The sequence below is a fragment of the Stegostoma tigrinum genome, chromosome 27 (genome assembly GCF_030684315.1).
Source record: "Stegostoma tigrinum isolate sSteTig4 chromosome 27, sSteTig4.hap1, whole genome shotgun sequence".
Lineage (NCBI taxonomy): Eukaryota > Metazoa > Chordata > Chondrichthyes > Orectolobiformes > Stegostomatidae > Stegostoma > Stegostoma tigrinum.
The window spans coordinates 30910247-30926204 of NC_081380.1; the positions used below are offsets into that span (position 1 = coordinate 30910247).

Consider the following 15958-nt stretch of genomic DNA (forward strand, 5'->3'; position numbering starts at 1 on the left):
CCTTTGCTTTCATTTGGACTTGTTCCTCACTTCTCAATCAGGCAACCATTGTTTTTTTACAATAATCATTTATTTCAAGTGAACAATTCAACAATTAACGAGAAGTGGAGGTTCCAAAGTAATCCCAACATCAAAAATGATGGAGCCCAGCAATTTCAGAGCAAAAGGCAAGGTTGAAGCAGAGATCTTTAGCCAAAAGTGAAGTTTCAATGATCCCTTTCACTCCCTCCTAAGGCCTCCAGCGTCACAAATGGAAGGGAGGTCAAAAGTGCTATCAAGCAACACTCGTAAAGCAATAACATCATTACCACTCAGTTTGGGTTGTGCCAGTGACACTCAACTTCTGACTTTATTACACCCTTGTTCAAACATGGAAAAAAGAGTTGAATTCCAGAAGTAAGGTGTGAATAACTGCTGTAGATATGTAATGGGAAAGAATCAGGAGAGTGGTACTGAGTTTATAATGCTCATTAAGAGAGTCAGTACGGACTCAATAGTCTCCTGTCTGCCAATTCTGTGATTTTTGGGCCTCATGATACCACAAACTGTATCCTTGGTGCTCAGACAACAAGAGGAATGTCTGCTCCTCTGCCAAGGAAACACTTTTTGTTAGCATTTCTCTTTGTGTATTCAAACTGCATTACAAATTGGAACATAACCACATAGGCCATTATGCAGGCTTGAGCCCATAACTGCCACCCCCCCACAATATTTGCTGCAGAAAACACTAGCATTTTCTCTTCCTTTTGTGCACCCATTTCTGAACAGCACTGTCCTCCATTTCAGATTGAGGTTTTGCAAACATCGCGTAAGCAGGTAGAAATGTATCTTAGGCAGTAGTTCTCAACAATTGGTATCGAATCAACCACTCATTATGCACAATGTCCGATATTTAATTCCATTACTCAAATGGCACTGAATGTCAGGTTCCACTAACTGCTCTGATATCACCTATTCTGCACCACCATCCAAGACAGATTTCTGTCACTGCGAGTCCCTGTGTCCTCCACACTATGGCCTTGTACACTTAGAAGGCTGAGTGGAAACTCTTGTGTAGGTCTAGAAAACACTAGAAAATGTTCAAATCCCAAAGGGGTTTGCAGCAGATTCCCACTAAGCATCCATCAGAAACAGATGGCAGTTTGATGTTACGTTAATGTTGGCGTCCAACAGACTGCATGTGTATCTTGGAAATTTGTTACATGGAATGATTCAGAAATAGTTGCAAGTTTAAGACTTTGTAACTATTGTTAAATATTTGGAAAATGACAAGGAATATGCTTTGACTCTATCTTAAGTCTAGTGCGTGTGTGTGTGAATTTAACCATACATTAAGCATTCACATAAATTCAAACTGTACACAAATATAAAATTGTATTTCAAATTTTATTCAACAGCACCATAGAGATTACACTAAAACCTTAGTTAATTGGTCTCCTCAGCCTGAAACATTGGTTATCAAATAATAACTCAACTCAACAAATCATGTAAACATCTCCATTTGAAAATTTGCATGTTAAAATCAAATTGATTGTAAAGGACATGAGCAGAAATGTCACACACCATAAATGGGCAGTTTTGTTTCCTCAACATTGGATTCAAGTAAATCTATCTCCACATTCACCAAACATTTTAAAAATTGCATTCTTTAGTAAGCAGGCTGTAACTACAAACACCCCTAGCTAAGAGTTGAGAGTGTATTGCTTCGGTATTGAGCAGTTTCCACCAAGCTGTTGACATTCTATTGAGATGTATTTATTTATGATCTCGAGTCATGTTGCAGATAAAAATTGTGTGAAGTGTAGTCCATACTATGTACTGCAGTTGTACAGTGTCTATTAGTGTTTTGTACTTAGGATGCTAGACAAATGGATGCTCAGTCTTTCTCAAATGGCTGTACCACTGCCTGTGGGTATATAATGTATTTGGTTTACAATGCAAAGGAACAAGAGACAAAATTAGGACATACTTAAGCCTTTCAGTATCAATTAGTATTACCTTGACAGAATTGATCTGTCTTATGCCAGCTCTTAACTGTAGCAGTCTTGAGATACTGATCATCATGAATACAGTATTGACTGTTTATGGCTGCCTTCCTAATAAAGAAATGCCCCTTCTTGAAGGCCCAGTGGTTATAGAGGTAGAATACTGGATTCGCATGCAGGGACACTGAGCATTGAACTCTTAAGTTCCAGTGACAATCAAGACTGACTCAGAACCGTGTGTGTTCCATAATAAGGGGAAGCAGACACATCACTTGAATGTTAACAGGCTCCATAAAGCACAACTGGGATTGTGTCATGTTGGATAGCAACCAATGAAAATCTATGGTAAGGAGTATTATAGAGGCAGGGCAGCACCAGAGATGAGCTCTGAGTGTTATTGATTTTCATAAGAAACTTCTTCAACACAGCCGATTACAATATCACACTGTTTGTACTGCTGCTCTGTGTTTTAAGAAACACGTGTTATTTTGCCACTAGTCTAATATAAACAATGAGTGGCGCTGGAGATGACTGACCTTTTATCAGCAGCCTTTCAGCTGTTGCATAAACTTAAAATTCTTCACAAAATGAGTTCAATTTATAAAAGAAATAAAGCAGCTTCCAAATCAAACTCCAAGCTCAATCCTCAGAGCCGGATGGGCTTATCCATTGATAACATTGAAACACAAAATGGGAAGGCCAGGATATTTTCAAGAGAGATGTTGGCAGGTGATCAAAGAATATCTGGAGATGATCTCAGGCCATTTGGATCATCTTTAGTTTATGCCTTTAAAAAGAACCCTCTAGTGAGCCACAGCTGTTGCACTTTAAGGATTCAGAATTTATGCCTCCACTGTCCCACTTAATGTTGGATAACGTTGGCACTTGTGAGAAAGTAAAATCAATTTTTAAGGTTCCCATCTTTGAATTAAGCCCAGACACTAAAGCAATTAAATCAGACTTCCATCTTTCATAGGAAGTAGAGAGAAAATCTCTGTAAAAACTAAGGTTGTCTTACATAAAGTGCCATAAATCTCTTTATTACAAACTCACAGCTGTAAACAATCTAGTTGATGTGTTGTCTTATGGAGATCAATGCACACCTCAGGTATAGCTGATCTTTTTCTGGGATCAGGAGAAAGAGGAGTTATACAACCAGAATCTTGTAATAACAGATTGTTCTGTGGAATCAAGTGTTTATTTTCTCAACAGGTTTACGATTTCTACTTGTTAAACTGTTGTCAAATGCATTTATAAGTCAGACTCTCAAGATAGTATTTATTGGTATCAGATCAGACCTAATCTTTTGAGAAGGTTATGTTAAGAACATTATTAATCAATAGCATAACAATTGTATTTGCATAAAACAGCTGTTTGGGATGCTTGTGACACAGAGATAATGTCCCTATCTCTGAGGCAGGAGATCTAGGTTCAAATTCCACCTGATTCAGAGGTGTGCAATAGCATCTTTGAGCGGGTTAAACAGAAATTTTCTAATGGAGTTACTTGGAAAATTTAGACCAAATCACAACTTTTATCATGGCATACTCTTACACTTCCTGTTAAGTAGTTAGGAACAACCAATCTAATTCAAATTGTTACTGTTAGCAAAATAATTTATGAAAACAATTTGAGGAAAATTTGAATTTTTATCACATTAGTTTTCTTGCTAACTTAAACAGTAGATAATATGCCTACAAGTAATTGGATTTGAAACGGGAAATTTAGGTTGTGCATAAAAGATGCAGCTGTTCACATTTCTTGTGTGCTAATAGAAACAAATTTCTATTGCTTTGGTTTAAACATTATGTTTACACAAAGACACTTTGGGAAAGTTAACCCGAGTAAATTTGACAACAATTTTCTCACAATATAAATGATTAGGTACAGAAAATACTTTTTGCTTGAAATTAATGTGAAAATGTCATCTCACGGTTGCAATTTCAGGATGGTGATTATTAATCCAATCATTCCTTTTGAGTTTGTCATTTAACAAACAGAATGTCAAATGGTGCAACCCTACCATAGATAATTAGCTATGTTCAACCTAAAATGTTACATTTCTAGATGTGAATGGGAAATGTTCCTCGATGTATTTGCTTGCCACCATAAATTATCCTAACCTTTGTGAGGTATGTAAGAAAATAATCGATGGGATGATACATGAAGTCTATAACCTTCATCCCCAGTTGGATGAACAGGAATGTTCTCTTGTATGTCCACATTGACTCAGTTGGTTGAACTGTTGCCTCTGGGTCATAGGGTTTTAAGTTCAAAGCCCATTTCAAAGTTTGAACACAAAGTTTGAACACATTGGCAATCTAATACAGCACTGAGGGAGCTGTGCATTGTCAGTAGGGTTGTCTTTCAGATCAGATGCCAAGCCAACTCTCCATTTGACTTCATAGGTGGACGTAAAAGATCCCATGCACCTTTTTTAATAGAACAGCAGAGGTGTTGTCCTTCAATCAACATTACAATAACAAATTATTTGGAAATGATTTCATTGCTGTTTGTGGGAGATTGCTGTCTGCAAATTGGTTGCCACATTTCCAACATGCCAAAGTGAGTATGCATCAAAAAAAGCACTTCATTGGCTAAAAAACACTTTGAGGCATACAGTATGGTGAAAAATACTACAAAATAGATATTTTTTACAGGCCAATGCTCCTAAGAGGACAATGGGTCATATTGAGCAGCAAAGGTGGGGAGAAGGGTGTTAGTCAAACATGTCTTATGCTACATCATGTGCATCTAATGATAGTTTGCTTTCTGGAACCTCATATTAATTTCTAGCAGTTAGCACTACTCATAAGTGGCTGGGCGTGTAAGATTTCATGCCCTAAAATCACCAACAAGTGTTTTGTCTTTTTTTTTGTATTCAGAAATGAAATATGGCCTCCTCTTTAATATTAATTTGAGGATGTAAAAATCCTACATTATTTGTCTCCGTTTTGGTGAATGATTACAGAAAGTATTACTTCAAATTGTTCTGAAAGTGATGGCAGGTGAGATCATTAAATCCCTACAGTGTGGGAGTAGGTCATTCAGCCCTTGGACTCACCCCATCCTATCCCTGTAATCCTGCATTTTCCACAGCAAATCAACTTAACCTCTGCAATCTGGGCACTATGAGCAACTTTGCATGGCCTATCCACCTAACCTTGCATCTATGGACTGTGGGGGGGAAACCAGAGCTCCTGGAGGGTATCCACAAAGGCATAGAAAGAATTTGCAAACCACCTCACCCCCTGCACACACAGTCACCCAAGGCTGAAATTGAACCCAGGTCCCTGGTGGTATGAGGCAGCAGTACTAACCATTGAGCCACTGTGCCTAGGTTTTATAGACCTTTACTTGAGATTTAAAAGATTTTCTGGTGAGTAGGTGTGTAGATTGCAAACATTTCTTAAGGTAAAAACAGATGTACTTGGAAATAACAATGTATGAAATGGACAAAAATATACAGGAAAACTTAGAATTTGTGCTACCAACTCAACAGATCAACAAATGCAATTCCAAACATTTGTGAATTGCACAGCTCAGATAATCTTTCTAAAGTTACCAGCAGAGAAAGATAACGTGAATCATTTTGGGGATTCTTCTTTTTATATTTAATTTCAATAACTGTAATGAATCATTTTGCACACACATACATTCAGAACTGGAGTTAAAGAAACATGGAAACATTTTGCATTTTGCTTTGCACTGGGAATGTTTCTCTCTGATTTACAGAGGCAGGAGGATATTTTGGGGAGAAAAAGGTTTGGCTGATTAATTACTAACCTGGGCCAGAGTTGCTTAATAAGCACCAAGTTTTTAACCAGTGATTCCTATTTTTGACTTGATCCAGAATGTGGTATATTGTCCAAGCTTAACCTGAACACAGACACACACACACACACACACACACACACACACACACACACACACACACACACACACACACACACACACACACACACACACACACACAGTTATAAAGCAGAAGTCAATTTTCTTTCCTTTTTTTGTGTCATATGACTGGAGTGGACCAAGTTTTCAATAGATTCCGATCAAATGCTTGGAATGTAAATTCTTATCTCGAAACCTGTCCAAAGCATATCAATCTGTCTAACAGATTTTGAAGCTGACAACTGGTCAATATTGAAGTCTTTTTATACTCTTACTCTGTTATTTTGAACACAGTCATTTATTCTACAGTGTAATTTCAGGTCTACCTCAAGATTTTAGTTATCACTTGTTTATACATTTAATAAGTATGTATTTTCACTTTTATTTGTGCCTTAGACTTCTGTTAGATTGTCCCGCTCTCAGAAGTACATTGATGAGCCAGTAAGAGGTGAGTGACTTTATTTTGCGGATGACTGTGTCTGATTGCTGGGTGCTTGTTGAGAATGGCCTAGGGTAACTTAACACATTTGCTTCCATGTCTGAGGGGGTAGGGTTGAGAGGGGACATACAGTGGAGGGAAGTTCTGTCAATTCATTTGAAGAGGGCTGATGGAAACTGGTGCAAAAAAGGAGATGGAGACATTGTTCTCTCACCCTCTGTCAATCCCTGTGTCTTTTGGACGGTGTGGCTCCATTATGCACGTTGCCTTGGGAGAATTGTCTGAGATAAGATCTATTCCCTCACTCTGTGTTGAATTTCATGAAACTACGATATTCAGAATCAAGTTCACTTGGTGCAGGCAGTTAAAGGTGTTTCCATGACCTTCAATGATTTCAATAAATTTGGCCTTTAACGACAAATATTTAATTTAAACTCCAATTTAAAACTGCCTATATTAATTTTCTAGCATTAATTTATTTTAGTATGTCACACTAAACCACCCACAGCTCGATGAAATTAATGAAAACTTAATGTTTGGTTGACAAATCTGAAATCATAGAAAACAATTTTCCTAATGCCTACTCCATTTTCTTGAAAAATACGTTCTAAGAGATAAAACATCAAGCTCATAAATAATAATATACCAGCACTTGGTAAATTGTGAAACACATCCTTTCATAACCTAAAGCACCATAGGCATTGGATTTCCCTCTCATGTAATAAGCTCCTGCATCAAAAAAATTGACACCTAGGGATTATTTTAAAGCATCCTACTGTTAGCTGCATCACTTAGACTAGTAATTGTTTGAGTTTTAGCTCCCTATGGATATAAAGAGCCAAACAACAGACTCCACATTAACTCGGTAATCCAAGTGCAGTCATCTGTGGGCAGGATTCCCTCATTTGTAGAATTAATGCTCGACATGTTGATTCACATTTAAGTGCTTGGTTGATAAGACTATTACTTAGAGCACTCTACTCAACAACCATGTCCTTGTCCCTTGACTTCTCAGAAATATGTATATAAAATTGCTCTCTTGCACTTGTGTGGGTTTGTTCATTTTATTTTTGCAAAATGAGTTTATTTTCTGGAAAGAAGTTGATAAAATCACTCATGAAGACAATGGCCCTTTAAAGTTCTAACTGTACTGAAATAGCTCCATACAGGCCAGTATCCTATCACCAAATCACTTTTTGTTTACTTGTGAACAGTCCTTGAGCTTAGTACTGCCTCTTCAGAGTCAGCTCTCAGAGTGCCAGTATCTCGGACACTCCCCTTTTATCTGTCAGCCAAGGTTCCCTAACGGGACCAGATTAACAGGCCCAATCATGAACTCCTAGTCTATAAGGTTCATCTGGCTGAACCCAATATAGTCACTACATGTGCATTTAAAAGGTTGCTGCTGCACACGCCATGGTGTGAAATGTTAAGGTCAGTCAGGTTTCATCCAAGATTCTTTATGAATGGAAATAACCACGTATTAATCGAGTCATCACATAAGATTGTACATTAATTCAAAAATACTGCATTTACAACGTCATTATGCATACCAAACAAACTGATTAATTCCTCCCTCCCCCGCATAACAAAACTATTGATCACAACTATACTATTTAATAGGGCAAGAAGATACTGCACTAAGAGTGATGGAGCCAGAAGGCTTTTTGGATCCCTTGTGAGAAACCTATAACTGCAAACAGGAAATTGTTTAAACTGCACTTGCTATAACTCAAGGTAGCCTAAAACACTTCATTTATATTTTTAATGTGACAGTTCCGCCAAACCGCAATTGCACTATAACTGTCTTAGACTTCATGCCACTTCCATTATGTATAGATCAAATTGTGGTCTCAAAATGCTCGTGAACGTCATCTATCAGCATCCATCATTATGCAGATATCTATCAAGCCCAATTGCTCACGTTGACATGTTCAATTGGAAAATGACAGCTTGAAACATATGAATAAGATTACCTTTGGAAAGAGTTGCAAGGTTTTCTTTGGAGCCTATGCTGAGGAATAATCACACACTTACTGTACTTTGCATCCATTGTGGAAGTTGAAGAGGTTTTGTTTCTTTTATTAAGAGTGGTTGCTCATGAAATTGGACTGCAGAAAACTGATGACGCTAGTCGGCTGGTATTATCCTTGTGAGACTGGTAGATCAATCTGCAGTAGTTCTACAGCCATCACATTGGTTTGAAAGAATACATCCCAATTCAGCCGTAATCCAATCCCTGGGTCATTCTCTTCAAATTTCCAGTAAGTTAAGATCATGTGAACTCAGCCTGTCGTTTAGTTACAGAATTAGAAACATATAGACCCAAATGGTAAAGAGACAGTATGAATGCAGATTTTTAAAATAAATCAGATGCAAACCTTTAAGTACTCATTGTCTATTGTGGCCTTCAGAATGTGTTTTGTAGCCTACGGTCTCTGTAGAAATGAGTTTCTGTAATTTCTGATCCTTTCTTAAAGAAGGTTTATCACTATATCTCTCCATGAGGCTGCTCCAATTGCCTGAATCAATGAAAATGCCACATTGCTATGATGCAGCTGTCAAATGGATGTGAAAAGAAGCTGCAAATGGAGATAGTCCCCAGATTATCAAACGGCTTTTTGAAGAGGTGGAAGCACGCATCAGTTAAATCAGCACAACTCAAAAACTGTATATAGCCACATAATTAGTATTTAACTTTATTCCACTGTCTTATTTCAAGATGAAATTTAAATCAGTCTTAAATTTATTTCAGGCATTTCAGAAGAAAGTTTTAGTTCCAACTAACCTGCACTTTTCTAGTATATCCTTAACCCAACTATTTAATTTCTCACCAGATTACTTCTCTAGAAACTATCTTACAATCTTCATAAATTCTTTTTTTCAATGTTATTCCACCGGTGTAAAACATTGTACCTTCCTTTCTTACTGCTAACTAACATGTTTTTCACTTATGTTTCCTGTCGTGTATAGCATAAAAGTTTATCACCATTATTAACTGGATGTTGAGATGCAAGAACAGCCTTCAAAGCATCTCCATTAAATTTTATTCTGAATGGATCATTATCTTTCTTTGCAGATATTGCACAGATGTTGATGGGCAGTGCACCCAGCGTCCCTGAAAAACTGTTGACATCTTTGCTAATTATCATTATGGTAAGTAATTAGAAGTTTACTATGGGGAGATGCCAGTTATTTCATATCACTGTGAAAATACCAGTGGTTGATTAAACTCTTTGCTAGAGATGTTATGATTCATTTATGTTTTCATGGAATATTTTATCATGCATTAATGACTGAATATTCTGAGTCACCTTTGGCAACCATTGCTGAAAAATAACATGCCCCCATAGCAACTGTGTACAGAACATCTTAATCTTTATCAAAACACTGCAATAAATGCCCTATAAAATAATAGTACATGGTGACTTCAGATGTCAAAGTAATTCATAATGCTTATTCTTTATGGCTTATGTTATCTGACCCCTTTGATGAAACATTCATCCGTTGTTCTCTACTTGTTGGTGACGTGCTCCAGACTTGTACAATGATATTCAAAGATACATAGGAGCAGGGGGAGGGAACTTATTAATGAGATCACAATGATCTTCAACCTAACTCCACCTTTGCCCTATCCTTTAATATCTTCTGCTAACAAAAATCTAACAACCTTTATTTTAAAATTCACAATTGATCTGGCACAAGGTCAATGGCATTGTTGCCATTTGCAAAAGAGATTTTCAAACTTTGAGCTCCCTTGCTTACAGAGGAGCTTCTTAATTTCACTTCTGAAACGCCTGGCTTAGTGTTTTAAATTCTCCTTATTCTTGGATGTTCAAGACTATAGAAAGAAAGTCTTTTTTTCACAATCTGTTTTATCTATCCCTACCTATTAACATCTTGAAAACTTGAATTAAATCAGCCCAAATCTTCCAAATTATATGCAATAAAATGCTAGTTTGTGTAACCTCTCCTGCAATTTAATCCTTAGAGACCAGGTATCATCCTGTTAAATGTATGTTCCACTCTCATCCCTTTGGCGTAGTGCAAAACTGCACCAGGGCTTTGGGTGGCAGTGGTTTAGCTTTTATCCTTTGTGTTCTATTCTTCTAGATATAGAAGCCAGCATACCAAAAGCCTTTTGGATTATTATCTGTTCCTGTCCATGATATTCTGAGACTCCCAAATCTCTTTGCACCCTTTACTGCTTGTAACATTTTAACACCCAGAAAGTGCATTTGGTTCCTAAGTGGATGACGTTACATTTGTTTTCATTGACATCTATTTGCCATGGCTTTTGCCAAATTACTCAATCTATTTTCTCATTTTGTAATTTGACTTCTATATTTACACTGTTTACAACGCAGCCGAGCTTTGTGTCATCTGTGAAATACACTGATTCAAAAAATCTCTGACAGTCAAGCCAAAATAAGCTTCTTTTCAGTCCTCTTATACTTTTTTGTTGCCGTATATTAATTACCTATATTCTCTCAGTCTGGAGAACTGACATTTCAACTCTCAGCTAAACACTGAACATTGATTTTTAGCAAACATACATTTTTCACAATCTTATAATGTTCTACAGCTGTTAACAAAGTCATTTGATGATGTTGCCAAGAACTGCAACATTTATCTGCTCTGGTCAAGGTATCAGTCAAAGTCAGCTCAATTGCTTGGTGGCCTTGTGAGTTGCAAATAAATTCATCAATGTGAAAGCAAAAGGGTCACCATTACACTGTGTCTTTACGACTGATCAACAATAGCTATGTTAGATCTGATGATTCACTTGATCAGTTTTAGTGTAAAAGTTAGTGTCTATGTCTGCAATACCAATGCCAGAACAGGGAACAAGTTCCAAAATTAGGAAAACCAAGATTAACCAATAATCTGGTCATTTTGCAAAATACCCAATGGAGGTTTCAATATTTCAAGAATTACATTTATAAACTTAGAATTAAAGAGTGAGATTTTAAAACATTTTATTCACATTGTTCTGAAAATTGATACTTGCAGTTTTGGAGCCGAGTTATTTTGATATTTCAATAATTTTCTCATAATTGACATTTGAGAATGAACATTCCACTGTAGCAAAGGTTCAGAAAATGACCATGACCGTGCGTTAAGTCATCCAAGCAAAATGATTACTTTCTGGCTTGGCATTGCTAGAAAGTTCAAACTATTTTGCACTGAATCAAGGCTTGGCTAACATGATGTCATAAGAGGTGGACACTCCTCTTCCGTTTGCTTTAAATCTAGCTTTTAGAAGGTGCATTGGTCCAATTGTCGTCTTAGGACCTTGAGCTCAACGCTGTTGTGTCAATATAAATTGAGATTTGGTCCACTTTGTAATGAACAGTTGCATAGAGCTGTTATCAATCAGGTTTCCCAGTATGATGTGTAGGACACAGAAACTATACTGCCCTGATAATGAGCATGGATTCTAACCACACACAGTGTCTTCCTGTACTGCACCACTGTGGCATTTCTCATCAGGTCTGTACGTTTCCTCATTAGAAGTTGTACTAACAAGTTTTATGTGCAGTTTGGAGTGGAATTAGGTATCCATTGTTTTATAAGAGATCTTTATAAAACAAGGGAGATGGGGCAGGGGAGACTCCTTAAAGCATTTTGTATGAACTCGGTTCAGTTCTAAACCCTAGAGGTTAGAGAACAATGTTCCAACACAAAAGACCAGTTGCATGTAATGGCTCCAATTCAGATAGCCAATAGTCTAATAGCATTTTTTCCACTGACGTAAAATGTCGCCATGACCTAAAGTAATCAATATTGGAAACAAATAAACCTCTGGTTATTGTTGTTCTTGAACCAAGTACAAAGAATTATGTGAAAGACAGTAGAATAAAATATGGGCTATTCAGGCATTTTTCAATGGTGCGCTTTCAATGCACAATTGTGTGGCTGTAAACCAGCCTTGCGTTTTGCTTTACTGTGACACTCTTTTGTGCCCAAAAGTAATGCATGGACTGGTGACCTTACATATTGTCTTTTTACCTTTAATTTTTATATCTTTAAAAAATTCTGTTACGAAAGCACAATCGAGTGGCGATACTATTTCTCAGTGAGTGAAAGTTGAATAATGCGTTCCAATTCTTCCTCCTCCTGCCGTTTACGTTTCTCTACTTCCTCTTGCTCCTTTGTAGAGAGTTCCATAGCCAGTCGCAGCTGCTCATCATAGTTGGGGTATAGTTGGTTGCTGGGTATGTGCTGGGTGCTGGGCTGACTGAGAATATTGTGTTGTGGTGTTCTGAAACAATCATTGTACACAAAATTAGTAAGAAATGATAAATAATTGCTTGTGAATTTTCTTCTGGAACATCCTGCCTGAAGATCAACCACTCAGACTCAGAACAACGCAATATTGATAGTATAAGTTAAACTTTCAGGAACCAGACAGTATTATGAGAACTACTTAAAAATGCCATGACATCACAAATTAAGCCATTATTTCTTTTAGTAATTTTAGGGCTGGTAATTCAAAACTGCCTTGTAATCCTTTTCACAGTGACAGAAAATCCAAAACAAGGTCAGTTAAATGCATCTAAAAGCTGACTAGTTCTTTCAACTTAAGGGATCAGCCATTTTAAAAGTGCTGCAACCACTGAATTGTTTGTCCAAGCACGATAACATTGACAATAGGATATTGTTTAAAGTACAATGTTGACAATTTTGGAGTCTCAATCTGTTTATAAGTAATATTTCACCCAGAGAATAATGTGAAGTAACATGGAATGCAATACTAAGCAAGAGAGTGTATTTTGGAAGAAATACCCATGCACAAAATATTTATTTTTATATATAAACAAAACTTGAAGCCAAGTATGATAACAGTACTAGGTAATGGAATTTTCTTCCAGTCATCATCCATGACCATATCAAATAATCACAGCCTTACAGTGAAGTCTAAAACTTCTGCAATCCTTAAACAATCTATTGTTAAAGAAAAATTAAGTATTATACCAGTTTAAATTTCAAGCATTTTCTCTAAGCTGATACAATGGACTAACATATTTATTGTATTGAAACTACTGAAATTTAACCGATTGAGGTTTAACAGCTTTATGGAAAAAAATACCAATAGTGAGAAGAATAGTATCAAGTCATGTAACCAAATTATTGGTTGACTTTACCAGATACCTAAACCTGGTCATTAAATCAGCCACAGTCATTAATTATACCATTGGTTCAAAGTGTATCAATTGTTTTAGAAACAGTTTGGACAACCACTTCATCTAAAACCCAATGTACACAAGACTCCACTATGCCACATTAGCAGAAAGGCATGGAAGACTTAAAAGATGCTAACAAAGTACAGGTTCAAAGCCACCTCAACCCATCATGACAAAGCACCCACAAAGCATAGAAAATCAGAACTACAGTGCTGTGTTTGATAATATTAGTAATAACACCAGTCAGATTTGGCAATATACTTATTACAGGTTTAGGTGATCCCATTTATCATTCTTTATTTTGGTTGGGCTGCCAATGAGTGTCATCAAGCCTGTAAAGACCATACTGCCAGAGAAAATTGTGATATTACTGCATCTGGCCTAAGGTTCAACACCAGTGAATGAAAGCAAAGGAATCACTTCACAGTGAAAGAAATCCAGTGGCCCCCAATCTCTGTCCTTACCTTTAACCCTTTGAGCACTGAAGGACTTTATTTTATCTTCTGAAAAACAAACATGTTTGCCATCATACACACAGCCATCCTAACAATGATATTGCAAAAATGAGAATGTTGGCAAAAGAAATACACCCAAAAAATTTGAAGCAAAAGTACAGCAAGTGTCAAACAGATCTCTCTTCACAGGACAGGAAACAAAAGTTAACATTTTGTACTTTTTTGGGAATCTTGCAGTCCAGGCTCCCACAGTCCTGAATGATTGAATGTCTACACACAGTTCAGAAGCTGGGGCTATTATATCATAATCTTTGGAAATCTGTTACCAGAAAAACTGAACTTAGATTGAGATTCCATTGCCAAGCTCATGTTATTGTTTATCTTTCGGGTTATGAGTCACCAAAAACTTTATAGTTATTTTAATCCTGCTCACTCTTTTCTTTGCTGAAAAGAATGAAGAAATTCCCTTATTGATTTAAAAAGAAAATCACGCACACTGTTTGATGTAAAAATGAGCAAATTTCTGACACTGTTTAAATTGAGCAGCTTTTATGTTTTACTTACAACAATAACGATGCAATGCCTAATTCAATTGTTGCCTGTACTTCACTGTTGGATATCTAGTAAGTGCTTTATCTGACAGACTCAGCATAGACTGCAATCAGTCTGGAGCACATTGCATCTGTACGAGGTTAACTGCACTGTATATTAGCTCACACACTCAGCAGAATGCATGGCAAGAGAGGTGCAGCTTTTTTTTTTGCCTGAACCAGTAAGCAGAAGTCCCATTAACTAAACTGATACCACACTGAATACAATTCCTCATTCAGGCCATAGCAGTAAAATTCTGCCTGAACTGAAGCTGAAGAACAAAGCACAGCTAATGATCAAAAAGCATCTAAATTAATTACTGAACCAGCACTAGTTCCAAAAGACAGCATTTATATCTCAACAGCTGTCAACTAAATGGCCACTCTGCTTCTGCTAAAAACACCATAGAAAAGTTGCACTGACCTGAATTGTAAGGAAGACAAGGCCACTGGATAGTGTTTCTTTCTGGCCCTGAATCGTTGCAAGAAGTGACATGATAAGTTATCACTGTCTACTATGGCATAATCCAAATCTGGGATCAAACAACTGCTACAAACTTTGCAGCATCCTAGTTTTTGATATTCAAGTCAATGCTCCCTGCACGTCAATTTTAGCCTCGCTACCTTGTGAGCTTTTGATCCGTTTAATCTGATTTAAGACTTTATCGCACATATATTTCATTTATATTTATCCACCTGAGAAATGACGCACACTTTCGGCTAACTCTTCATGTGAAATCCCTATTTTCCCATGAATTATTTCAAAGTAATGTTTGGATTTTACATTAAGGGGGGGTGACAAGAAATTTAAAACTGTTTCCAAGGTGTGGCTATTTAGGACAAGCTTTATGGATTCTGGCATCTTTGGCCAACTTGAATAAGACAACATACGTCTTTTTAAATTGGAATCAAGCTGCTTTGGGGATGGAAAAAGCCAAAAGAAAAATTACAGGGGAATAGTTGATATATTTGTGACACATTACTATTTTACAAGTGTTGCTTTCTTAAACAACCACCACTATACACAGAACACAAGAAATTGGTGCAGCAGTGGACTATTTGGCTCCTCGATTCTTCTTCACTGTTCAACATGATCCTTGCTGATCTTGAGTTTCAACTTCATTTTCCTGCCCATTCCTCGTATCCCCTGATACCCTGAGAGACCAAAGTCTGTCTATTCCAGCCTTAAATGTATTCAATGTGTAGACTCCAAACCCCCCCGGGACAGAGAATTTCAAAGATTGGTAACCATTTGAGTGAAGTAATTTCTCTTCACCTCAATCCTGAATGACCAGCCCTTTATTTTGACATTGTCCCCTGCCTTTTAAATTCTCTGATTAGTGAGAACAGTCCGTCAGGGTCCACCCTGTCAAGCTGCTTCAGAATCTGGAATGTTTCAAGGAGATCG

General features: G+C 37.1%; 1 protein-coding gene across 5 annotated transcripts in view; it reads right to left on the reverse strand.

The window, feature by feature from the left end:
• Window positions 1-1367: 1367 nt before the first annotated feature.
• Window positions 1368-15958, reverse strand: part of ankrd13b (ankyrin repeat domain 13B) — a 421315-nt gene continuing 406724 nt past the window's right edge. For 4 of the 5 annotated variants that reach the window (XM_048557095.2, XM_059655241.1, XM_048557094.2 and 1 more), the window contains one exon: window positions 1368-12583. In XM_048557095.2, the coding sequence (XP_048413052.1) occupies window positions 12388-12583 (196 nt within the window). In that variant the 3' untranslated portion in view covers window positions 1368-12387. Of the gene's footprint in view, window positions 12584-13969; window positions 14009-15958 lie in introns of all 5 variants that reach the window. The other variant, XM_059655242.1, reaches the window with a different exon arrangement.